Here is a 25,307-nt window from a genome sequence, read left to right as displayed (position 1 = left end):
CTGTGACCCATTCTTCAGACCTAGAAGTCCCATTTATTTTTTAATTATAACATCAATGTTCTTTGAAGAAATAATCTTCGGGACATTCATGAAGGAATTTCAAATTAGTAAATTTCAGAAGGGATGAAACAAAAGTATTTTACCAAAGCACGTATTGATGGAAGTCTGGAAATTGCATGCTTTTGAAAAAAAAAATCTATCAATCACAGTGCCTTTATCTGGAGGAATCACACTGGTTACAAAATATATACATCAGAATCTATTGGTCACTCAGATGCAATCATACTGCAATTGTAGTAGTATATATGTGTTTTTCATGGCTGGTCTTTGGAAAGGAGCCCGGTTGTAGCCACAGAGAGCCAGTAGTTTAGCATCTAAATAAATTACTTCGTTTTTCATATATTCTGGAAAAAACTGTCAGCTGGTGTGAAGAAGGTAGAATATTTAGCCTATCCTCTAGTTTTTGTTTCTTTTTTTTTTTTAAATCAGGGACCCATATATTCACTGAACAGTTTAGCTTCTCATCTGTCTTTTTGTTTCTTTTAATCTTGCTCCAGGTGTTTAAGAAGTGGGCAGCAGCAGTATTTCAGTAACCTGCTTTCGACATTATTTGCATACCTTTGTGTTTTACCATGGTGATCAATGCTCAACTGTAGTGGAACTTCAGTCAGTAAATTTTATGTGGAACTGCTGGAGTAATTTTTTTTAATTAGTCCGTTCTAGGAATTTTAATGTCCCTTTATAAATATTTATATTTTCAATATGTCTTCATTTAATTGAAAAGGTTTTTCATATTTTTTTCAGACAACCAGAGGTGCACGAAGACATGTCAACACTGACCTTTTAGCTTCTCTATTTCTTTTAGTTCATCCACATTTTGTTTGTCCATGTATATTATATTTTAGTTTGTTTATGTTTTTCCTTCATGAGCTGTTGGAACAGATGGTGTTTTCCATGCAAACACCTTAATAAACGGCAAAGAAAGAAAATATGCTATTGCATACTAGCCACTGTCATGTAGTAGACTGTTCTTGAATACTGTAATCAGTGTGCAATGCTACTAGGAATCCACACTGAAATAATGTTTGTCCAGAACTTTCTGGCACACAAATACAAGGCATTTAATACTGTATTCTGGTTTGTGCAATGAAAGAGTATTGGGTTTGGGCTCTGTGGTTTGGAATCTCTATGAACATATCACAAAATCATGGGGAAACTGAATGGGGGACCTTTAGAATTGGCTAGCATGTGCAAATCATTCATATCTTTAAGTAATCCTGCTAATTTAATGATTTTAATTTTTGCATTGTAGTGTTTTTGTTCCTTTAATTTTATTGAAAAATCTTCTTTGGCAAATAAATCCCCTGTAGCTGCTGAGTCTGCCTGCTAAAAGAGAGTCCTGTGTAGCACAAGTTAGTGACACATCAATAACTTACACTGATTAATTCAACTTCGTGTAAATCACAATGAAAACTTTTTGCTGCAGCTCAAAGGTGATCAACAAGATGCTACAGCTGAAAAATACTTCCTCTTGAGTTTTTGCTGAATAGTTTTTTTTTACTTTTTCAAATTTTGATGATTGTTACATACTTCTAGAAGAGCCTGGTGGAAAAGGTTTGTTCTTTTTGTTCTCTGTCACTTGAAATAAAACTTATTTTGCTATTAGTGCATGTGAGTCCCAAAATTGAAAAAATGAATTCTTGCAGCTCAACCTTAGACTGAAACTTAATAACATGTATGATTTGGTTTTCCCAGCTTATACAAGTCTTTGTCTGAAGGAATGAGTCTGAAGAACCAGCCCAACTGTGCTTTCAGTACTCCTGAAGGTGGACTGCAGGGAAGGGAAGATGTTGTGACCCTAACTTATGGCCAGATTGAAGATCTGGCAGCTCAGCTGCAGCAAACTCGATCAGAGCAAAAGGATACCAAGCTGAAGCTCCAGAAAGCCCTGGAAGCTTCGCAGGAGGCCAATGAAAAAGTTCAGAAGTAAGTCCCTTGCCTTCCAACAAAAATTACAGTTGTAATCCATATGAAACATTTTTTTCTGGTATTTTGTCTATAACTGAAAGTGTGGCAGTACTCAGAAAAGGTCCTTTAAAACGATTCCTTCTTTGTCAGCTCATTTCCTACTCAGTGTGAAGCTGATCATTTTAACAGTTTTGTGCTATTAGGCAAGTCGGGGTACCTCTCATTACTGTTACGGAAATTGCTTCTTACATGTGCAAGGCACAGAGAAAGTCTTTCCATCTCTTATGAATGGTTTTCACTGTCTTTTTACCCTGTGGCAATCCTATGGCAGCAGAGTATTTCCCCTTATAATTGCATGGTAGAATATTACACTTCTCATTTTTGGTCTGTTACACATCTGGCAGATTTCATGCCACGGTAAATGCTTACAGGGTTGTTTAGGGGTGGCTTCAAAATCTCACTGAGAGCCACAGGAAGTTTCTGAGTCAGTGAACAGAGATTGTATTCTCTTTCCCATCGTAAGTTTCCCTGTTAAAAGGTTACTGAGCTCCAAAACCTGAAGCGCACCTCTACTGAAGTACTTATTGTCATGTTTGTTATTACTAGTGCCTCTCGACAGTCTGGCACTTCTCATCTCTGCATTACATTCATCAGCTGCAAAATTCTCCTCTCTCACCCTTCCAAGGTGGTTGATGCTGAACTGATGCAAATTGTCCCGTCTGTCCATATATGTCTTCAACTTTAATGTTTGCAGCATATTAACAGAGTAGCCAGAAACTGGCTTATAATATATTGCAAGGACCTAACAAAAGCTTTTCCTGTTTAAAAAAAATACATGCTGAGTGCTTGTATTTAAAAAAAGTTATATTCCTATCTTTTTAATTAACTTGTAGCTATATAAAATATAATTAAGATGACTATATATGAAAATACATATTTTTAGTCATCTCTTTAAAACCTCCAGTGGTTGTTTGATAATCACTTAAGTCTTTATTCTGAGCACTTAGATATATTTGAAACTTCGGGAGGTGTGCACTTGATAAAAATAAACCCATGAAAAAAAATTAAAGCATGGTAAAGAGAATATTGATTGAACCTTTCTGTACGTTGTTTTAAGTTGTTACATCTAATTTTATTTATAAATGTTTAATACTATAGCTATTTAAGCAGAGGTTGGGTTTTCACTGGCTTTTTTCTTTCCCAAAGTGAAGCAGTCTTGTTTAATCCCATGTACCCAGGGTGGCTGAAGTAGAAGTGCAGCCACAAACTGAATTAAAGTAGTGGTGGTGCACTGCTATAGTGAAAAGAATTTACGTAATTTAACATGCTCAACTACTTGGGAAAATTTTGGTCAGGTTAGTTTTCATTATTGTTAAGATCAGACGACTGAGCCTATAGCAAAATTAAACAATTGGTTGAAGTCTTTTGATGACAATAGCATGCCCTTTTTACCACGAAACTGTGGAAATGCTCTGCGCGTCTTCCCAGCACCCGGAGTCATCCACCCCCATCTTATAATTCAACCTGCAAACAGATTAAGCAGCTGAGTTTGTGGAAAGTGTGTTTACTTTGAGCTAAGAACCCTTGTGTGACACTATAGAGATTCCTCTGACACCTCTGGGAGAGCTACACAGACAGTTCGTACTCATCAGCAGGGAAACCGGGCTGAGAATTCCCAATTTCTTTGTAACCTCAACTGCTTCATACAAATCAGTGTTTGGCAATTAGGCAGGAACTCATTTGTTAGCTTAGCATTTTATTTTGAAGATGTAGGATGTTCTACATTTCAAAAAAGAACTGACAATTTATAAACCTGTCAACAGAAAGGCTTCTTGGTATTAATTACAGTAGTATTAATTATTAGCTCTGCCACAAGAGGATGCTTAATGTAGTTTAAAATGTGACACTAAAATTCATAGACTAAAGACCATTCTAAAATATGTTTTCTTGACTTTTTAAATGCTGAACTAAAATTGAATTCTGACATATGAAGGAAGTAGTTTTATCAGCTATATAAAGTAGTTTCTCAATATTATTCAGTAAAATAGCAACAGTTAAAAATCAGAAGAGTAAAATAATTATGACCTTCATTAAGAAAGAGCATAATTGTAATTAATAAAATAATGTTGAGAAAGGATGTTCTTTGTATCTTCATACAATGGAGTGTACTAGTTTTACACTGCCTTTGCTAATCTGTTCTCTGGCAACACTAAAGAATTTTTTAATATTCTTAAAAACTTCAGTGTTCGCATTCAGCATGATATGCAGAGCTTAAAAGAGAGTTGTAATTCTCCACAGCATTGCCATCATGTCAGCCGTTTGTGTACCCACCCACAGTTGTTGCTTTCTAAACATGAGACCCAAGTCACAATAGTGGTCCTGTGCTTTCTGTCAGGACAAAAAGCATCTAAAAAATTTCTTGATCCTGTCTGACACGAAACAGCAGCTGTGAACCAGACGGGGGATGTCTTGGTATCTACTTATAGTGAACTTGGACATAGTAAACATCTGTTTATACTGAAGTAGGATGAACATCTCACATTGGCTCACTGCAGTGTGAGATATAAATTGAGACTGTGTGCTCTTGCCTATGAAGATGATTCACCATCCTAAGAGGGGTGCTGGTGTGAAACAAGAAATGTTGATGCTCAGAGACCACACAGATTTAGCTGCATTTGTTTGAATCTATTTTGATTTTGAGACACTATCAAGATACACTTAGACTTTTAAGAGGGTGCTATTCTTTATAAAGCAAGTACACATTTTAACTGTGGTCTGTGTAAATAAATACATGTATGTGTACACATGACACAATACATATTTATTCAGTAGAAAGTCATGATCTGCACAGTAATATTTTTAATCAATACTCTGGAATGGCTATGAATATACTTTTCTATATTGAATTAATGTTTCTATTTCATGATTACATAGAATTAGGACAGGAGTGCAGAATTCACCAGGAGTGCTGGTATAGTGCCACAGGCCCCCTGCAAGTTTGTCCTGCGTGAGAAGCCAGGAGCCAGCTGGTGCAGTCCCAGCAGGGAAATGGGGCTGACCTGGAGAAGGTGGCTGGGAGAGCCTGTGAATTAATTAATACCTCTGCCAACAGAGGAACAAGGCATTTTAAAAATGTCCTTCCAGCTGGAACCTCTGGGATTGTGGAGTGGTTGCTGATGTCAGTGAGATCAGAGGAGGTTATAATGTAATACCAAATCAATATTAGCCAATTATCAGTAAAGGTTGAGGCCACTTTTGATGTGGTTTTTCCAGGAAATGTTCTATTTTTCTGCAACAACTTTGCAGCTGGAGTGAATTTTAATGCAATTTGTCTATTGGGGGCTTCTATTTCTTTCTCATAATTTAATGATTCTAGCTCAGTAGAGCGCAGCTCTGCATGTGAGCACAGCTACACTTGCACACTCGTGTTGCTGTGTAAAGTGGCAGAGGAGGGTGAGTAGATAGAATTTCTGTGTAATCCTCTAAAAATGAGCACAAATCCACAAAGTAACAGTGCAATGCTAAAATATAAAGGTATGAAAATAAGCATAAATAGTGAGAAGAATCCTGCTTGGGTACTTTGTTGAGGTAGTTCTGGCTATGAATAAAGCTAATATCAAAGTGATGTAAACCAGAAGTCATTGTCCTTAACTGTTTATTAGAGACCTTTTCTTTCAATTTTTTTTTTCTTTCTTTTAAGGAGGAGGTCATGACAGTTACAGCTTTGGAGAAAATATTTCAGTTGATTGGATACATATGAAAACTAAGTGGTCTTCTGAACTAAATTCTATTCTTAATAATATTTGCTTTACCCCTTAAGACCTAATTTTTTTGACCACCTAAATTTCATTGTAACTTGAACACACCCTTTATTTGTTTCGTCCTGAATTTCCCTCCAGTATTTTTGAAAATGCTTTCTCTGCTTTTGTACTTGTTCACTTATTTTCTTAGCTGATGCTGATATATAAGTTGATCTGTGAAACAACAAAAACAAACAGTTCTTATCAAGAGTTGACACAGTTGAAAGGAATACAAAAAATGGAAAGAAATAAGAGGCAAGCATTTATTAAGTAGTTAGTGTCCCCCTCTTCTGCAAGTAAAACTAATCTGCCTTCTGAGTGCGGGAGCTGTGTACGTTTCACATCGATGTCCAACACGTTCTTCAGTGCTGGCTGGAGGGTCTAATCTTTCCCAGAATGATCAGAGCAGTGCAGTTCAAGAACAAGGATGAATATTTGAATAATCACACCACAATGTGAGGTGACCCTCCGACAGGGGACTGACCAGATACACATATGGATTTTGGGAAGAAGCTCTGATGCTCTTTTTTAACACAGCTGTGAGAAGAATGTGACTAAGACCCAGTAGTCTTTCTGGAGTATAGCTGGCAAAGGAAACCATGAGGAGAAGAGAATTTAACACATGGGTGTAAGGGAGTCCGCTTCATTGATGCGATCTGAGGGGAATGTCTAATGACTGGAAGAATCAAACTTGGCAATGAAAACACAAAGCTCTTTTCATCAATTCTAAAGCTGCAGATGGTTACCTCCAGCCTTGCCTATTCAGTGTGGGGTTGTATAAAATGGCACTTTGGTGAATACTAATAGATCAAAACAAAGATTTAATAACATAAAGATGTGGTGTTCATTTTTAAATGAGGATACAGGTCAGTGTCTCAGAAAAGAGTGAAATAAGTATCTTTATGTATGGGTCTAAAGTCTCTGGAGATTTTTAACTGCAAACATATCTTTAGTGTGCAGATTGTATTCAGTACAGGGGAGCTATGCAGGGAACAGGCGAAAAGCAAGATTTCTGAATTATTATACTAATTGAGCCTCTTTGCAACATGCAAATGTTGTTAACTAGTTATCTCCCTTTTAAAATCATACCTACATATATTTAGCTGAAGTATACATTGTAGCTTGTATGCGTTCAGCTACTTGTTGTAGAAAAGAATGGAGCTAGTTAATTAGAAATTGGAGGCAGAAGCACTTCACAAAAGAAACAAGTTGTACATTCACTGGGACTTAAAGCTGTTTGTTTTGGGGGAACCACCAAGTCTTAGAAAACGTGGTTGGGTTTATTTTAAATTTGAGAGAGAGATTTCTTTCATTTTCTTCTTTCAAAACAATTAATATTATTTGATTTCTTACTCTATTAAGATGCTATATTTGATGTTGAGACTTTTCTATTAAAACTATACAGTGCTTTTTTTGTTGGTTTTTTTACTTATAAAATTGTATTCTGGTACATGTCAGATCAAAACATTAAATACTGGAGGCTAGGAGTACAATTTAATAGGTATTAATAGTTTCACTGATTTATGTCGGTAAATAATTTAGCACATATCAAAAGTGATTTTCCTTTTAATGATAACTACTGTGCTGTCAGCTACTGTGAAATTCTGCTGAGTTTGAATAGTTGGTAATCTTTTAATATCATATGGGAAATAATTTAACTGGTGCTGGTGTTTTGAAATGTAAAGTAAGTCCTGGTGTCTTGTTGAAGAATGTAGATACAGAGCTAGTTTCTTAGTTACAGCAAATTGACTTTGCTCTGCCACACTAAGTTGCATTCATTTGTCCCACTTAAGGGTATGACCTGTAGCTTACTGAGAAACAGATGCTGGTGGGTACATTCAAAAGACAAGTGAGTGAGGGCAAGGTGCTGAGAATCTTATACTTGCTATAGCAATCCACAGAAGTCAGTGGATATCAGAGTTTGTATGGAAGGAAATGGAAAGCAAAGGAAGACAACTTTTGTAGCAGTCTGAGATACCAATGCAAATTAGCAAAGGTTCTGGACTTTCAGAATTGGATCAAAACTTATTAAAGGGAATTCAAAGTGGAAAAAACTCCTTGATGAGGACTGATGTGTTGGCTGCCTCATACAATGATTAAAAGCAGATTATAAGCTCCATGGGGCCCATCGGAGATACACAATCTCCACAGACAGGGTTTTATGGTGTTTAGGAAACCCACACTAGCCAGATGGAAGATTCCCAGACACATAAAACTACCACATACCCTGAAGAATTCTGCAGAGCCGATGCAAATTTATTTGGCATACCAGACATGAATAGGAACATGAGAAAGTCCAAAACACAAAATCTAGTAACAGTCACTCATATCACATGCGAAAGTATTACCATAGAGTAGCAATAACAGACAGTGTGAATGTACTGGATTTAAGGGCAATAGGCTGGAGTAGTCTGCTTTAGTCAGTGAGGAAATCAGACTAATTGAAACGTGAAAAAAGTCATGCTTGATCTAACTGAAAGCAGTACATAGCAGGATCAGAATTTATTTAAATACTTGGAATTCTGCATTAACACCAGTGATTCCTCTCAGAAAAATTCCCCTCAGACTGCACTAATATACATGGTGAAATGATGAATTAAACAGTCTTGCAGAGATACCTGTTTGTTGTAATAAAAAAAAATGAGTAAGCCAATGAGGTTATGTGCAGCCTCAGAGAAATTCAACATATAGACAGAAATCAATTCTCTGAGTCTGAAGGAAATAAAATATGGAACTAGTATTCAAATCTAAGGTGAGCTGAACAAATTCAGTCATCGCTAGCATATTCTCTGGACTGCTATCGTTACACATTTCTGCATCACTAGGCAGATCTTGTTTCCCTTGGTAAGGCTAATGTACTATTCATACTGTACAAAAGGAAATATATAAGTTTTAGAAAGCTGGAATTAAATGTATTTTCCTTATTTGATTATATTATCTTTATTGAATGATGCCAGTTTTTTAATTGTGCACTTCATATTGCAGTCCAGGTAAAATGTGATGGAGGAAATGCCTAATAACTCAGTACCAGTAGTACTGGTAACTTCTCAGCTTAAAGAAGAAAGGGCTTGGATAAGTATAAGCAGAAAACTTCTAGCTGAAAAAATCATAAGACAATTGACTTTTTGTCTTTTCTGCCTGGATTCCCTGGAGACCGAAATGGAGAAGCACATGCTGAGTCAGAGTGATGCATGCTGGTTTCAGAGATCCGTGCAGAGCAGTGTGACCTCAGACATTTCTTTCAAAAGTGTCCTTGGCATCTGCCCCTGTCCCAACCTTTGTTTCCTAAGCAGTTGTGTGGGAGCAGGGATTCCCCTCCAGGATGTGACAGAATGGATCTGAGTTTCCTCCTCCATCTGTGGAGATCCTGGTTCAGATCTCCTGTGCCTCAGAGGAGCGTTTATGCCACACAGGTCTGGTCTGGATGCTCCCTATTCCCTGCTTTGAAGCAGTACTGTGTAGCAGAAAACAGTGCAGACTGCTTGGATCAGAAAGGAGCAAATCGTCTACTCACCTCTGAGAACAAGACGTGTTTCTGACACTTACCTTTAGGGTTTTTTCTCAGTTTTATCCAATGCCTCTTGAACATAAATACAAAACCAGTATCTGAACTTGCATCTCCCATTTTCCAGGTGGGCACCCTTGATCGCCACCCACAGAATCACACCTTCAAGTCTAATAGCATTTCATATGTTTCTTCTGTAGAAGTTCACAGTTTCAGAAAGTGTAGAAGTCTCTTCATCCCTGGAGTATACTGCTGTCTGAGAAGTGGCAGATGTGAGTTAAAACCAGGTTTTCCTTAGCTTGGCTGAATGCTCTAACTGAAAGTACTATTTTTGATGTTTGTTTTGGAAAGGAGGGCTGGTAGCACTGCTGTTATCTTTGTCATCTTAAAAGAAATTTGTGGCCTCTGTTTTAGAGAAGGCAGCATGAGGACTTCTGGACAACCTGGAGCAAGACTCTAAAAGCAAGGGACTGCCCTTAGTAGAGCCGGTTGTGGTATCAGTACTGAAAGTCTCATACAGTTATAATGTGTGATATTGCCAGAGCAGATTATGGGATATCCTTCTCCTGGATATTTTGGATGTCATAAATTATAGTGAGGCCTGTAGCATCTGACAGTTTATGATCAGTGCCAGTATTATGTTCAGTGGTGCACTTAACAGAATGAAGACAAAAAAATCCCAACCAAAGGGAATGACAGGTTTGCCTTTTGTGCATTCCTTGCACAGCCAAGATATCCATTGGCTGCAGGGATTCCAGTTTCACATGGATGAAGAATGCAAAACTGCACATACAGTCTAAGTCAAGTATTTGTTTTCTTTTTGCAGCTATGGTTTACTTTTACTTAACCTCTGTACATTGTGGATTGCAGTGCAGATATTGTTTTGTTAAAGTATGGGTAGTTACAATATAAACACAAATATTTATTGTCATTTGAATATTTATCATCTCAGCCTTTCACAAAAATAAAAGCAGTGCTGAAACTTCATTCTCTCAAACACTAAAATGTATTCTATGAAAGTCAAATGTTTTCAGAGTCAACATAATCACAGCATCCCAGTTTTTGACCTGTGTGTTCATTTACAGTTTACTTATAGCTGCTTCAGAGAGATGGAAGTTTGTAGATTACAACATGGTTTTATTGATTTATCAGTAGCAAAATACACTAAGTCTACACTCAGTAAACTGGATCGGCTAGCTCTTGGGCTTGTATTGTATAACATCAGCTTGTTGTGGAATACTTCAGAACAAAATCAGAATGTTGGCATAGTTAACTTCAGTGGTGTAAATCAGACTTGCAAAGACTAATATTTAGTAAGACCAATAACACAAACAAATTAGATTTTGAAGTTGTTTGCCCAATAGGAAGAAGCATGCTGACACAGTATTTGTAAGCTTATAGTTAACTATTCTATGACAAATTATTAAATAACTTTGAACAGCAGATTGAGTGCTCCTTGAAGAATAGCAAGAAAACTTTTTCTCAGACTTGCTTTTTTTTTCCAAGATGATAAAAAGAGTGTCACAGCAAATACTCATTTACTTTAATATTTTATATCCAAATAAAATAAGTCCATGGCATTTACATTGCCGTTACTAAATAGTATTTGGTTTGTTTGCAAGAGTCATTTATTTGTGGCTTGGCTGAAGGAATAAAAATAAATTTGCGGTTCTTTCTGTTAATACTCATACTGTTTCTTAACATATGCAAAAGATTGAATACTGTAAATGTATATGCAGAAGCTCGAAAAGAAAGCCCAGACTTTCTGAAGCTACTGAATTATGTATAATCTTTTAGAGAATTGCTGGGACAGTTCTTTACAACAACAAAAAGAAATAACTGACTAAGCCAACAAGGTATTTAATTTTAAGCAAACTGGAAATCATTTAAATTTTTCCACTGCTTAAAATTAAGTATACCTTTACTAAAGCAGGGGCTAGTTATCTGAGAAAAAAATTAAAGTTCATGTTTCTGAGCTACTTCTGAGCCATTAATTAATAGCCAGATTTTTCCATAAGGCTTTTTTTAAAAAAACAGATTTTGTAGAAGGGCACCATCAGCTGTGTTTATGAGAGCTAACAACAGCTTTAACCCCATCATCACCACTGTTGCTTTATTGGCAAGTTGCTCAACTTTCTACATTTATGCTGTGATGTAGGTATAAGGATATAGATCTAAACACTGAGCTGTTGGAAGGCATAAATCTTTAGGACCAAATTTTATCATTTCAGCTTCAGATCATGGAATTCTTATCCATAGAAAGTATCAGAATTCAGCCTTTGAATGAAAGACACTGCAGATATTGGAAATGTGTACAATAAAATTATTTTATTTAGCACTTTATTCTTTGCCTCACAATATATGCCCAAATATATTAGTATATATTCTTCAATGAATAAATACTATGGCAGAATACTTTCTGTGGGGAAGATATATTAGTATAAGGTAAAACTGCTGGTTTTCCATAAGCAGACAACACAGACTTCCAGGAAGTATTTGGCAAGAAAATCCAGGAGACCCTTGCCTATTCATATCAGCACAAACTTCATGGAAATGTAAGGATACACTGTAAGGAGTAGACTCCCATGTCAAGATTTCTCCTAAAAGAAGAGAACAGCTGTGACATCAAATGTGTGGAAACAGTACCTGTCAGTGCTAAAAGTAATTCAAACTTGTGGAAAAAGGTATAGAAAAGGTTTTTCTGGCACAAATATAAGTAGTAAACGTTGCATAAAATTGCCATATAAACTGTTGGATTCAAGATGGAGTAATTAAGGGAAATTTGGAGATCTGATTAGATAATCTGATGTGTATCGTTTGGCTTTAAATATGCCAATATATCCTCTATTTCAGCCATTGTTAATTTTTTATCTCTAATATCAGCCATATGCTTGGATGTGAATGGTCCATCCAATAGTAAGAGCCTGGTCTTCACGATATGTTGTAGATTTCAATGTACTGAAATAAAGCATAGTTGTTTCAGGGTTTATTTTTCTTTCTCAGAAGCTCATTTATTTTTGGCAATCAGTGTATGCTGTCCTGAGCAAGCATTTGAAAGCAAAGGAGTGATACCTTTCACAAGGTGGCATTAAATCCAGCATAGAAGCAAAGTCCTGATTTTGTATTATCCTGTAATGTGTAGCAATCTACATCAATGCAAAGTAGGGTGGAATGCTGTCAAAATAGACCAACTGTGTTTACCACTCACTTTTCCTGCTGCTAGTGATGGCACAAAGTGAATAGTAATGGTGAGCTAGCTCATAATCTTCCAAACAGAAGGTAGAGAGCAAACAGTTTGACAAGATTAGTTATTGTGGACCACAGATAAAGGCTTAATATTTTAGCCAAGGCCTGTGTAAGCCAGGTTTATTTTGAAATATGTCTGCTGTCAAGAACCCAACTGGCTGAATTTGTTTCTAAGTTTAATCATATACAGAATTACTCTTTTGGGTTGAGAAGATGCTGAAAGGGATTTAATAGGAATGCTTGTTTGGTGACAGTGCTTTTCAGAGGCAGAATGGTTTGCCCTGCCAAATTTAAGGCCTGTACATTTAATGGAACATACTTTTTGGAGTGACATTACAAGCAGTGTTGGGCAGGCAGGAATTGGCGGCAGTGCCTGTAGTGATTAGATTCAACACTGTGGTCTACCACGGCTTAGAGCTCACTGATGCTGCTAAATCAGTCTCTAAGATGTGTTTTAATACCAGAAAGGACCATTAATACAAGTCAGTCCAGCCACCTGTGTGACAGAGGGCACTGAATTTTACTCGGCATCAGGTTCAAAACCATAGCTGAACTCCGGCGTGCCATTTAGAAAGACACCCAGTCTCTGATCCAAAAAAATGCAGAGGGAACTTTGTTAAGAGAGAGGCAGCCTGTGCATTGGAACCACATGTAGTCTTTATCATATGATAATTTATGAAGGAATTGTTACAGACCATTAAATTCAATGGGCAGTGATTTTTAGTGAGATGATAAAAAATTATTGTTAAAAAGACAGGCTTTTGAGGTGGCAAAAATAATACCTGAATTGAGGAATAAGGATAATTAAAAATTTGCTGAATCAGCCAGGAGAAAGAGGGTGATGGCTGTGTAGCATGGTAGATAGGTCATGCATTGCAAGGTCATACCCTTGATACCAGGCTTCAAAACAGTGAATACTTACATATTTTATTTAATCAGAGCAGCCTCAAATTTTGAAACTGAGAGCAAGCCACCCCAAAACCCAGCATTAGCACAGTGCTATTCCCTTGAGAGGGAAGCAGCTGGGGTCCAGTTCCCTCATGCCGATAATAGAGCTGAACCAGTTTCCCCCAGCCTCTTGAGTAAATTATCCTATCCAAGTGGCTGGTTTCTGGGCAAGACGAGTATCACAGCAGCCTCTCTTCTCTATGTCATTTGTTTCCTTGAATTGACAGAAAATGCTTGAAAACTTGTACACCATTTAGAATTTTATGAAATTTATCTGAGAGGAAAACTGAAGGAAAGGAGAGGGAAAGGAAGAGAGTTGTTTTATTATGAATGAAATTAAGTGAATTTGTTTGTATGACCACTCACCAAACAATCATTCACTGAACTCTACTGCTAAACTGCTTGCAATGGTTTTGTCCAATGCATTTTATTTATCTAATATATTTTCAAAAGCTTGGTTTCTAAGGGGAATTAGTGTCAGCAAAACACATTCCGCAAGAAGCCAGCAATCATGCAAGTAAGGCCATCTTCATAGCCTGAGCCTAATCTTATCTACTGGAAAGATAACCAAGGGTTATAGCTTAGGTTTATAAACCTTTATATAACATTTCAAAATCCAGGATGGTTTTGTTTTTATCACTTAACTCCTCCATTTGCAGGTAGAAACTATTGTTTTCAGCTAGTCTGTATATTGCTTTGCAGATTAGGACATGGGCTACTTGAAGGGTGTCCTTTTCTGTCAGTTGGGTGTCCATTTTGTCTGTTTCTGGGGCATGATTCCTGGGAAGGTCACTCTGTGACTGTGTAACTGTCATGTTCAGAACTTGAGAGTAAAGGCCACTGCTGTCCTTTGGGGTGAGTTCCTTTGGCCAGAGATGGAGTGGTGTGGAAGGATGTACCAATCTGTGTGGATTTACAGAGTTGCAGAGTTTTTACTGATCCCAAGCTTCGGGTTAGAGCGAGACTTCTTCAGTAGAATACGTGAAAGAGGGGAGCCAGCCAAAAATGTGCATAAGATTGAGCAGTAGAGAGTAGTAGGTAACATACTTACACTGATCTGTTCAGCTCCTGGGCCCCCAGAACCAACTTCTCTGCCGGTTAGGATTTTAAGTAGATTTTAAGTGCTTTATGGAGACTGAGTCTAAAACCAAAGTTGTTTTTACTCACAGGAGTAAGGCTTTGCTAAAAGTCAGAGCAGATTGTCAGGCAATTCAGGAGCTGTATAAGAACGTTCCACATAACAACATACGCTCCATCCAGGCATTGACAGCTGTGTGCATAGGTGACAAGGGAACACAGTTCAAAATAGCTGGAAGAGGAGTTGAGAATGGTTGAGAATTTGTCTTGGGGAAGACTCACCTAGAAATGTTCCTGTTTAGGTAGTTTTCCTCTAAAAATGAGGATCTTCTTAAAGCTTAGCAACATGTTTAAAAGGGCATAATTAAACCTGTAATATCATAGCAGCAAGTCCCTTATGGAAATCTTTTTATTTCTGTATTAGAACACAGATTCAACTGCTTAATTCCAAATTTATATGGAGAAAGCATTAAGCCACTGCAATTCAAGACTCTTAACGTTGTGTCTTTTGCTAACTTAAAAATAGTGATGGACTGGGTGTCCCTTTCCTAAATTGTGTGGTTTATTTAATTTTTCCATTTAATGGGAGCATTTAGATCAGCATTTTGGAAGTATGTAGAATAGATAAAGAATATTTCTAGCCCTCATCTTTGTGCTTTTCATTAATGCAAGTTCCATCTATCATGAAAAGCACTGAACGTTTTTACTTCTGGATATATGCAAATCAAATAGAAATAAAACCAAAGTTGTACCTATCCATCTGAAGCCGTAGTTTTTTCCTCTATTTTATGTCATTTTGTACTCACTTTTCATGCATGCATACAATAGTTGTGTAAAGAATGCTGATGTGGCATTTGTTGAGAGAATTTATTTGTTAAGGGACAGATTTTCTAGAATTATTTGAAGAACCAAGAAATAATGAAGGTCACCTACTGCGGTTTTCAAAAATTTCTAAGGAAGAAATTGAAATCTGTGAGAATGGGGAGTGAGCCCTTAGGAGGCTTTATAGAGCATTCCAAAAGGTGTGTGTCTGTCCTTGCACATTTGGACCCTCAGCACTACAGCAGAGTGGCCCACCCACCGTATCATTCTTCTGTCTGATCTAAAATATGAACCCAAATACTTTCTTCTTAAATGACTTGTTCAGTTGCTTCATGAGAGGCAAATTCAGTGAGTGTCCATGCTTACATCTCAGAATAAAGTGTCATGTTGCAAATTAAATTTGTATTATGAGGACTCTTCACAAGCAAAAAGACAAATGTCATTTGTTAAATCTTTGTCTTAGAATACAATCAAATGTAGTCAGTGTTGCTATCAGTTAAGTAAAATTTGGTAAAACTACACAAAGTAACAGAAGTTGCTTTCTTCAGGTCAGTGTCTTCCATATTTTGAATAAAACCCTGCAAACATTGAGACTAGTTCCCAGCAGCTTCCATTCTTCTGTTTAAGTTACCTTTGATCTTGAGGTATAAAACTATTACTGCAGTTTTCCATATTAAAATGTTCAGTCTCCAGAGGGAGCTGCCTGCAGTATCCCACTGGGCTGGGCACAAAGCCTTATGGACAAGGGCTGGCTCTGCCACCCTCATCCCTTGCAGGTAGCACCTCACTGGCACAAACAGCCTTTTTAGCTGCCTTTTATTACTCATAAAGAAAATGTTGCTTACTGAGTTGGGATGACAGAGTTGGGCCCTTGGTGAACAAAGAGTCCAGGATTATCATTCCAAAAAGCCCCCTGAGACCTGTATCAAGAGTTATTAACCACTGATTCAGCGCATAACATTATTTTGTAGGCTTAAGTGGGATTTCAGTGGTATATTGGGTCTTGTGTCTGCGCAGGGGTAAATTTTGCCCTCTGTTATTTTGTCTTATAAATAGCTGTTACAATTTCTCTTTTACATTATTGCTTAAATCTCTTTCAAAGGTACAATATCTTACTCCACTGCTACCTTTTCTTTTTTCCTTCTAATAAAGAATAAATAAATTTGCAAATCCACATATGACTGAAACAAAAGGCAAATAAGCTCTGCATGGTTTGTATTTGGTGAGGAATACCTCATTTTGATGATTTCAGTCATCATTCATTTGAAAAGCAGAAACTATGATTGTTAAGCCTCATTATTTTCAATGAAGCCTGACAGTTTCAAGGTTAAACAGAAGACAACTACTTTCATCCCAGTGGCATTTCTCTTCAAACATGAGCAGCTCTTCGCTAACTTGTTCTGCTCTGGTGTGCAGTGCCATTGCTTGGTCACAGAGTGGTGCACATCTAAACCCCGTCGTAGGACAATGAGTAAGCAGTGACCTCCAGCTTGTGTTTTCCCAAAAGGAGCCTCAATTACTGAAGTCATTTCACACACACACACACACACCCCGCCTTGTATAACCCACACAATATTCCTTTTTAACTGAACAGTGATTTAAATAAACCATGATCTCAGATTTTACAGGTTTTATGCTGTCTCCCAGAAAAACAATTTTCAGCCCAAACCTTCTGTTTGTCCAAACAGTTTGAAATATTTCTCCAGTGTTTTTATGTCTCTGAAGCACATCAGAGAGGGTGATAGTGTGAAAGAGACCTCCAGGAAGAGTTAAAATGGCTGAGAAAGCTGCCATGGTTCTGAATAAACATGCTATTGAAAGAGGACTAATCTGCCATTGCTTTCTGAAATTGCACATGGACTGACAACTGATGTAACAGGGAAACTTCCCAATAAGAGAGGCTGACGAAACTGTGACCTGTCAGTAACTGAGTTAAAATCCTTAGAACTCAGAAAACATTGATATATCCACGTGAGAAAACTTCCAGGAGCAAATAACTTGTGGAATCCCTGACTTTAAACTTGCATGGGCTGATGGCACTGAGTTATGGCTGTTTGGGCGCTGCCTCCATAAAGACAAAGTGCAGTAGATGTTATTTTACAAAAACGGGTGAAAATTCACTAGTTGGTTAAAGAAAAGTGACTATTGGAAAACTGAAGGGAGAGGAGTACCTAAGCAGCAGTTTTTTACCTGTGCATTCATTCCCTCAGAGTCCCTGTGGAACAGCTAAAACTAGCTGAACTTTCCACATACTTTTCCTGGTGTCTGATGATTACATTTGGGTGGTGAATTCTTAATCTCATTTCAGGAATTAAGTCACCTGGTGAGTACAATGAAAGGTGTAGCTTCATCGTGCTTGGTGGTTCCTGGAAAACAAGAGTGTTTCAATACGTACCAAGCACATTAGTCATGACTTGTGGCAATAAATGCACGTTAACTAGTTTATGTGCACTGAAGTCACTAATGCATTCATGAGATAAAATGCATTTTGCAATTTTGATAAAGCCGTGTTATTTTTATTTCCTATCTGCGTTTCTCATGTTGTATAATATATATTTTTTTAAATAGTCTTTTCAGATAAGCAAAATAGTCAACTTTGTAACAGGGAATACAGCTATTTGAATCTGCAACTCTGTTTATCCATTGTGGAAGCTGTGTGTATAATATTCTGGACATGGCTCTAAAAGTGTTCTGCTACACACAGCGTCTGCTTTTATACAGATAGTTTATTTGTGGGAGACCTTTCATTGAAGGATACCATAAAATACAGACAAATTGAAGAAATAGCTTGAATGCATGATTTCTGGAATGCTGAAGATAAATGTGCGTAGATGCAAAATGATGAACAAATGTAGTCCTTTGCATTTGCCTACATACTTTAACAAAAGAATGATCAAATTAAGCCAGTGAGATTCTGAACATGATTATAGCCTGTGCCTTAAAACTAAGAGGTTTGGGCAGCTCTCTATCCTACTTATTTAGACTATTAATTTTTCTGTATTTATATTGACAAAAGAATCGTGCAGGCCACTTTCAAAATATCATCATCCACGTCCTCAGAAACTTGACTTGTTGAGTATTTTGAAAAAGTTTTTGACATAAAACACATGGGCTTTTAGACATAAATTTATAAACTGGACAGTAAAAGTATCTGTTGGATAATGGGCAAGATACTTTTTAAGGAGGAACAACAGTTAAGTGCTACATTTAACAAGAGCCATGGACAACTCATATTTTTAAAAGTGCAAAAAATAATTGTCCTGCTTACACCACAGTGTATATGTACCACAGAATTGCTGCACAGGATTTTGTGTTAATGCCATACAGGGAGCTCAGATACTACATACACTACAAAGGAAAAGTGAGTTGATATATATCACTGACTGCGGATGGGTTGGGTTGTAGGTTAAAAAGTTTTTCTCAAGTTGTCTGCATTTTCCCTTAATGTCTGTCTTTTACAGTAGTGCTTTGTTTTTGAGCGTGACCACCACCAGGACAGCTTGGTTCAGTGCAAACACTGTCTCTTTCAGCCAGAACATTCCTAACATTAGCTTCCTTTTTTTTTCTCTCCTCTCCCTCTCCCCTGCCCCCTCTCAGGTTGGAAAGGCTGGTGGACGTCCTGAGGAAGAAGGTTGGAGCAGGGACCATTAGGACCGTGATCTGATTGAAAGCTGTAGTCTAAGGAAGCTTTCACATCTGGTGACCAGGCTGCTTCATTCAGCACTGTGTAAACACTGAAGCCTTAACTTAGCAAACAGTTGTTAGAAGTGGGACACTCCAGCGACATTCCAAGCTGAGATAAAATCAAATCATAAATGTTTAACTACTTTGCTGCTGAGTTCTGTGATTTGTTGAAATGTTTTGCTGCAAACATGTATTTGTTTTTAAGCAAATGCATTGTGGCATCGTGTACTGTGAAAAATTATGTAGATGCTTATTTTAACAGTCTGTCCTCTCAGTGTTAGTAGACTATACTCTGCTGCACAGCTTGGTTATTTTTTTAAATACTGCAGGCTTTGGGTTCAAAATGCTGCAAAGCAGTTTCAAAATTTAAATCCCTTATTTTATTTGTGAGACTGTAAATAGTCCAGTATTTGTATGTTAAATATATTAATTGATAAAGTAGGTTGGCATTCAAGAAATATCTCTGGCTGGTATATTGGATATTTTTTCCTCCTCACTCATAGTCCATTGAATTGCAGGTAGTAACTGTGGCTACATCAAAGGGCAGGCAGGATAAATGTATAGCTTTATACAACAGTTGAATAGCTTCTGCTAGTGCATAGCATTTTCAGTGTACATTAAAAAGAAATTTACAGTTAGGTTTCACTGGAAGTACAGCTTAATAAATTGCAACATGAAAGCCTTATGGCATTGTACAGTATCTCAGACAGTGGAGAAAGTCTTGTATTGTTTTTAGTCACTCCTCTATCCTTTTCCATGAGGAAAAAGCACTCAGATATTCAGAAAGCACCTTATAAATTAAAAATCCACCTTTTCAGTGTTTGCCTCTTCTTATCGCTTTCCTACAAGATTTTTGTCTGCTTCTTCTAGACCTCAGATTGCTCTGCAGTGCAGGAGTACCATCCAGGCTGGGTTTGAGGCCAAACTGCCAATCCTCAGGTTTTTGTACTCATGAAGTGCCCTAGGACTTAACTCAAAGGCTGAAGCATAGAATGTTACAGGGAGGGGAGAAACTGCGGGCTGAGGAGGAAAATTTGGGGTACCCAGACATTATAGACCTTACAGACACATGAGAGTTGAACTTAGAGTTATGTTTGTGACCCAACCATCTCCCTGTATGAACTGTCAGGTCAGCACTCATATAAACCTGCTCAAGAAAGCAGCTGTAATCTCTTAGCACCCCAAATTCAGTAAAGAATCTCAGCAGCCAGCTGGGCTTTAGTCTCTTCTCAGGACCCGCCAACTAAGGCAAGGTGGATGTAGCTCCTAAGGCTTCCACTTGCCTGCTTTGCTTTGTTTTTAGTGTTGTTACATGGTCTTCGCTCTTAATGCTTGCTTGTACAGATGTTGTGATAGTGCAGTCTATCTGGAGAAAATAAAATTTTAATTTTGAGTGTAGAGAGAGGAATTTTAATGTCTGTTTTTTCTTTCAAACACTTTAACGTTAAACCTTCCTCATGTGCAGACCTAAGCCCCTCTTAGTTTCAGTTGACCATACCTAACATCTTGCAGGGAGATACAGCATCTCTCTGGGCCACATTTACCCAAGTCACTTCTAGACACTTCTGAAGTGCTCCTTTTTGACCTTCGGTCAATCCTAAGCTAGCCAGTGAGTCTGGAGCCACTCCCCCACACCTATTCAGTGGGAAGAAATTGTAATGCTTCCAAACCAGAGGATTGCCACCCCCCAGGTTCTAGCCCCTTCACCCTCTCCCATGTGCTGCTGTTCAACTCTTTGGGTGACTCAACAGCTCTTTGTCCTGCTGTCCTCACACAGCTTTGTGCATGAAGCAGATGACAAGATCTCCTGAGCTGTCAGTGCTACTGAACCATTTCTGCTGTAAGGAAGTAGTGACGAAGGAATAAAGACAAAAATGTAAGGACTACCATGCTGGGCTAGACCAAAGCCCAAAGACTGCCTTTGGCAATAACAAATAGAAGATGCCTAGGAAAGGATATAAAGTCAGCCTAGCACTAGTGACCACTCTCCCAACTGGTATCCCAGCAATTTGTTAGTTAGAGGCTTTCTAAGCCAGAGGTGGTGTCTTTGTATTTAGCAGCATTTTTTCATGACCTGTTTTTTAATCCATTTAAATTGTTTGTATCTACTTGTTCCTTTCACAAGGTCTTATGCAGTTAATGATGCATTGAGTGAAGAAATACTTCCTTTTCTGTTATGAACCAGCTCTATGCATTTGCTTTCACCTAGTTTTTGTATGAGAGAAATGGTGAGGAACCATTCCCTGTTCATATTGTTTCCATGTCCCATGTGATTTCACGTATTTGGCATAATTTTCCCCCATTTTTCTTTTCCAGAGGGAACCCCTAGTCTCATTTAAAGGAGCTGTCTCATGTTTTCAATTGGCCTTGTCATACTAATCTGGTTTTTTTCCAGCTCTGCAGTTTTTTTACTGAGATGCAACCAGATTTGTGCCTACTGTTCAAGACGTAGACAAAATGTGACTTTAATGGTTGTCATAATGATGTTGTCTGTTTTATTCTCTATGCTATTTGTAACTGGTTTTAGCATTGGATTTCCTTTATGACAGATTATTTATTGGTGTTAATATTTCTGTAGTAAAACAACAACTCTAGATCTCCTTCCTCAGTTGTAATGTTCAGCTCAGAGTTCATTGTAGGTTGTATGACAACAGAACTGTTTTCTGAATAACTTAGCATTTATGGGTGCTGAATGTCACCTGTTGTTTTAGCATTCCCTGGTGACCATGAGTTCTTATTCCATCTCTTTTCACAGCTCCTCTTTAGCACTCACAGTAGCAAAGTATCATCAGCATCTCCATGCTGAATATGGTGATATGAAATATTGCCATCTCCAAATAACCCCCTCCTCAAGGTGATTTCTTAGTCAAGTTAAACATGGCCTCTGGGACAAAGATCCCTGTAGGACAATAAGGTAGCTTTTCCTGTGAAAATGAAACATTTATTCTTACACATTGTTTTAATCTAACTTTGAACTACTTATTTTTCAGTGTAAAGGTCTTCTCTCTTATTGCTTGGCAGCTTTGATGAGGAAGTTGTTTGCTACTTTGAAAATGCAAGTTTACTAAATCAGGGCTTGTGCTCCATGCATGAATGTGCTAAGTTCCTCCTTCCCCTAGGAGTGTCAAGAGCTCCTCACCTTTCCCCAAGTATTTCTGCATCCAAGTGAATAATCTTGTGAATGCAGGCTTCATACAGCCAGACTGTTTGACCTCCAGCCTCTTGTGTCCATTGGCTTTGTTTGGAAAAGTATGATGGGCCATGCAAAAGCTATCTAGCAGGCTTGATGTCAGATATATCTGATTGCAGGTAATACTTGATTGGGTAAAATTAAGTGATAGTTTTACTTCGTAATTTTCCTTTTGGCGCCTTGTACCTAAGGTGAAAAAATAGTTCCTGACTCTGTCTTTTGTCTTGCACCAAGCAGCCTGGAATTCAGTGATAAAATTTAAGTTAGGGTGTTTTGTCATAACTGACAAATGTAGATAAATGTATTTGAATCATAATTAAATCAGATGTGTTGATTTTTAAAATTCAGCTGGAAATGTTTTTATTCTTTGGAAAGGACCTTGAGAAATTTACTGTGTTGAGAGTAGAAAGATTCAAAAACAGTTGGGTTCTCCCTCTTCCTTGCTAACAACCTGGTGTGTGGTCTTCGGCAAATTCCTTAGTGACTGTCATTAAAGGTATGCAGTCCCTGAAGAAGTTCCTGGGCTCCTCCAGGGAGTTTGCAAAAGTATCTATGTGGCTAATGTCAAAACACTTTTGCTTCTTCACCTGCTGAAGTGAGCAGTAAAAGTCACATAGGTCTGGTAATGGAGGCCCAGCCTTTAGTGCCCTCAGCTGAACTTCTGGTCCTGTTGAGCCCAGTCTAACTTTAGCCTTTCAGTGTAATGAGGGCAGGAATTCTGCCCTGGTAGTAGGAACGGGCAATAATGATAACATGGGTTAATGGGCTTATCATGTGGTTTATTCATTGAGAACTAATTGATGCCTGTGCAAAGCTCTGAAATTGAAAGAAGTCTGGTCCTATATGGCAGAAAAATGCAATTGTCACTTCTGTCCTAATAAATGTGAGAAAGATGAGATTGCATCAGATTATGTACTAGTAGTAGCAATTCATTTCCCTCCCGATGAAAGGTGGCTCACCATAGGTGATGCTTATGGTGACAGTTGTAATTACTTGTCAAATTAGGGTCCCTGCTGCCTTGAATACTTGGATACAGAGATACTCAGAAATGTTCTTCCCCTGTAAGATTTTGTGTTTTTCTCTTGGTGATCCTGCAGCACGTTATGCATTGGGAGCGATTTCTGGTATATGCCAGGGTAAAATATGTAAATAGCATCATGTTGGCTCGGGATAAGAGCATTATTAATGCTTTTCAGCACTGTAATTATATTCCTAGTAAGCCTTCCCTAAGCCCTCACTAATTAACAATATTGTGACAAATCAACTTTAACAGAAAAGAACTGTGGACCTTTAGTCTTTTAGTACTATTTTTCATGCAGCCCACAGGCAAAAACTGGTGGTATGGTTTTCTGTACTAGTGTTGGGAAAACTGCTGATATTTGAAAAGTTCAAAGCCAGCTCAGTCTTGTTAGTGGAGTCCTGTTGCTGAAGACTGATTCCCCTTCAAATATATTCACAGCGAAGTAAGATTCATTGGTAAATCATTAATGTTAAGGAATATTACAACTGTTTTTATAAATAAGCTATCATATTGAAATGGTTTAGTGATGTCAGTATGTTGTAATATGCACATTTATTTATTTGTTCATTCCAAATCAGGAACATTTTACAAGATTGACTTCGTATATATTCTTACAAGGTGATAAGAGTTGTAACTTCTTTAATCCATATACACAAATGAACTTAACTAGCTAAATGTCAGGATTTCTCTGTGCCTTTATTTCCTTCAATTAGAATAAGGCTGTTGGTTTTGTTGGGTTTCCTTCTTCTTCTGAAGATTTTCCTCCCATGCAAGAATAAACTGTGAGGCGCATGAAATCACTGACCGGCAGTTTCTCGTGCTGCGATCGCAGCATTACATGGGCTGACTCTTATCGCTGTACCATTTCACATCAGGTCTGCAGAACTGGACTTTCTCTGTTTGTTCTTCTCATGCATTGGTAAATAAAATGTATTCACAATTTCAAAAAGACAAAGTAGCGTTCTCATATTAGGTCGATTATAAGTCAGCTGTTGAGCTTCAGTGTTCTAAACATTTCATTCTTCAGTTTTGTTGGGAGCCCACGTGTTCTGGGAGGCTTTTAAACAAATACTTGAAATGGTTGAAAGATTTACATTGCCAGTGCCTAGCTAAATATGTAGTCTTTAGAAAAGACATGGTTTATTTTGGCACCATCTAACAAACTCAAATATTTTAAACATTTGTTAAGTTTGAGCTTGCACATTTGAACTAAAAGTTTGCATTCCAAAATTGCATCTCAGGTTACCTGTCTCTCTCTCTTTTGTGTTTTATAATCCCTTTATTAAAATAGTCTGCAAAAGAAGTTGGGTTTGGAGTGTGGTTTTTTATTGTTAATTGTAAGATATTGTCATTACCAATCAATTTTAAGGTAACATGTACCTGGTAATTCTGTTCGACAGTGTCAGAAATACAAAGCCAGAAGTGTTTTCAGAATTTAAGGCTTCATGTTGGTAGCCAAGACTTGGTTGTAAAATTAATGGAACACAGTAATAGTGGGACCAAATCCTGCAGCGCTTTACTCTTAGTCCTACTATGTACTGTGAGGAGTAAGTACTAACCTTGCTGGTGAGTGCAGAGCCAGGCAAAAAAGAAAATAGACTGAAAAGCTGTACTGAACTGATGAAATAGAACAGCTTGAGGAAAACAAAAAGCAGTCTTTGACCTGGAATTGGTTTTCTTTTCCTTCCCTTGACTGAAAGGAGGAGCAAGGGCAATGTTTACTGTAATTGAAAAAAAAAAATCCAAAAAAACCACAGCAACCAAAAAAAACACCACTACTTTTATTTTCTTTCAAGTTTTAACCTGAAACTTATACTGAAACTTAAAAAGTTGAGAATTTATGAATTGAAATCATCATATTTTGTTTAAAACCTGCAGATCCCCTGTTCACAAGTCCTGAGCGCACCGTTACAGTTGTGTTTGTGCTCTGGCGTGCTGCCCAGGCAGTCGCCAGCTGCAAAGGGTCACACTCCTTTCTGAGAAGCTGTCATCAGGGGGAGTTGGGCATGTTCCCTCCGTGGTGACCTCGGGCCAAAGGTCCATGCA

At 37.7% G+C, this 25,307-nt stretch overlaps 1 protein-coding gene across 5 annotated transcripts in view; it reads left to right on the top strand.

Moving 5' to 3' along the window:
* Positions 1-24,564, top strand: part of MIPOL1 (mirror-image polydactyly 1) — a 189,875-nt gene extending 165,311 nt beyond the window's left edge. For all 5 annotated transcript variants that reach the window (XM_032112210.1, XM_032112213.1, XM_032112211.1 and 2 more), the window contains 2 exons: positions 1,756-1,986; positions 18,964-24,564. In XM_032112210.1, the coding sequence (XP_031968101.1) occupies positions 1,756-1,986; positions 18,964-19,030 (298 nt within the window). In that variant the 3' untranslated portion in view covers positions 19,031-24,564. The remainder of the gene's footprint in view (positions 1-1,755; positions 1,987-18,963) is intronic.
* Positions 24,565-25,307: the final 743 nt, after the last annotated feature.

This window comes from Corvus moneduloides, chromosome 6, assembly GCF_009650955.1.
Source record: "Corvus moneduloides isolate bCorMon1 chromosome 6, bCorMon1.pri, whole genome shotgun sequence".
In the NCBI taxonomy this organism is placed as follows: Eukaryota; Metazoa; Chordata; class Aves; order Passeriformes; family Corvidae; genus Corvus; species Corvus moneduloides.
Note: the sequence above shows the minus strand (reverse complement) of the source record. Positions and strands in the feature narration are given on the sequence as shown.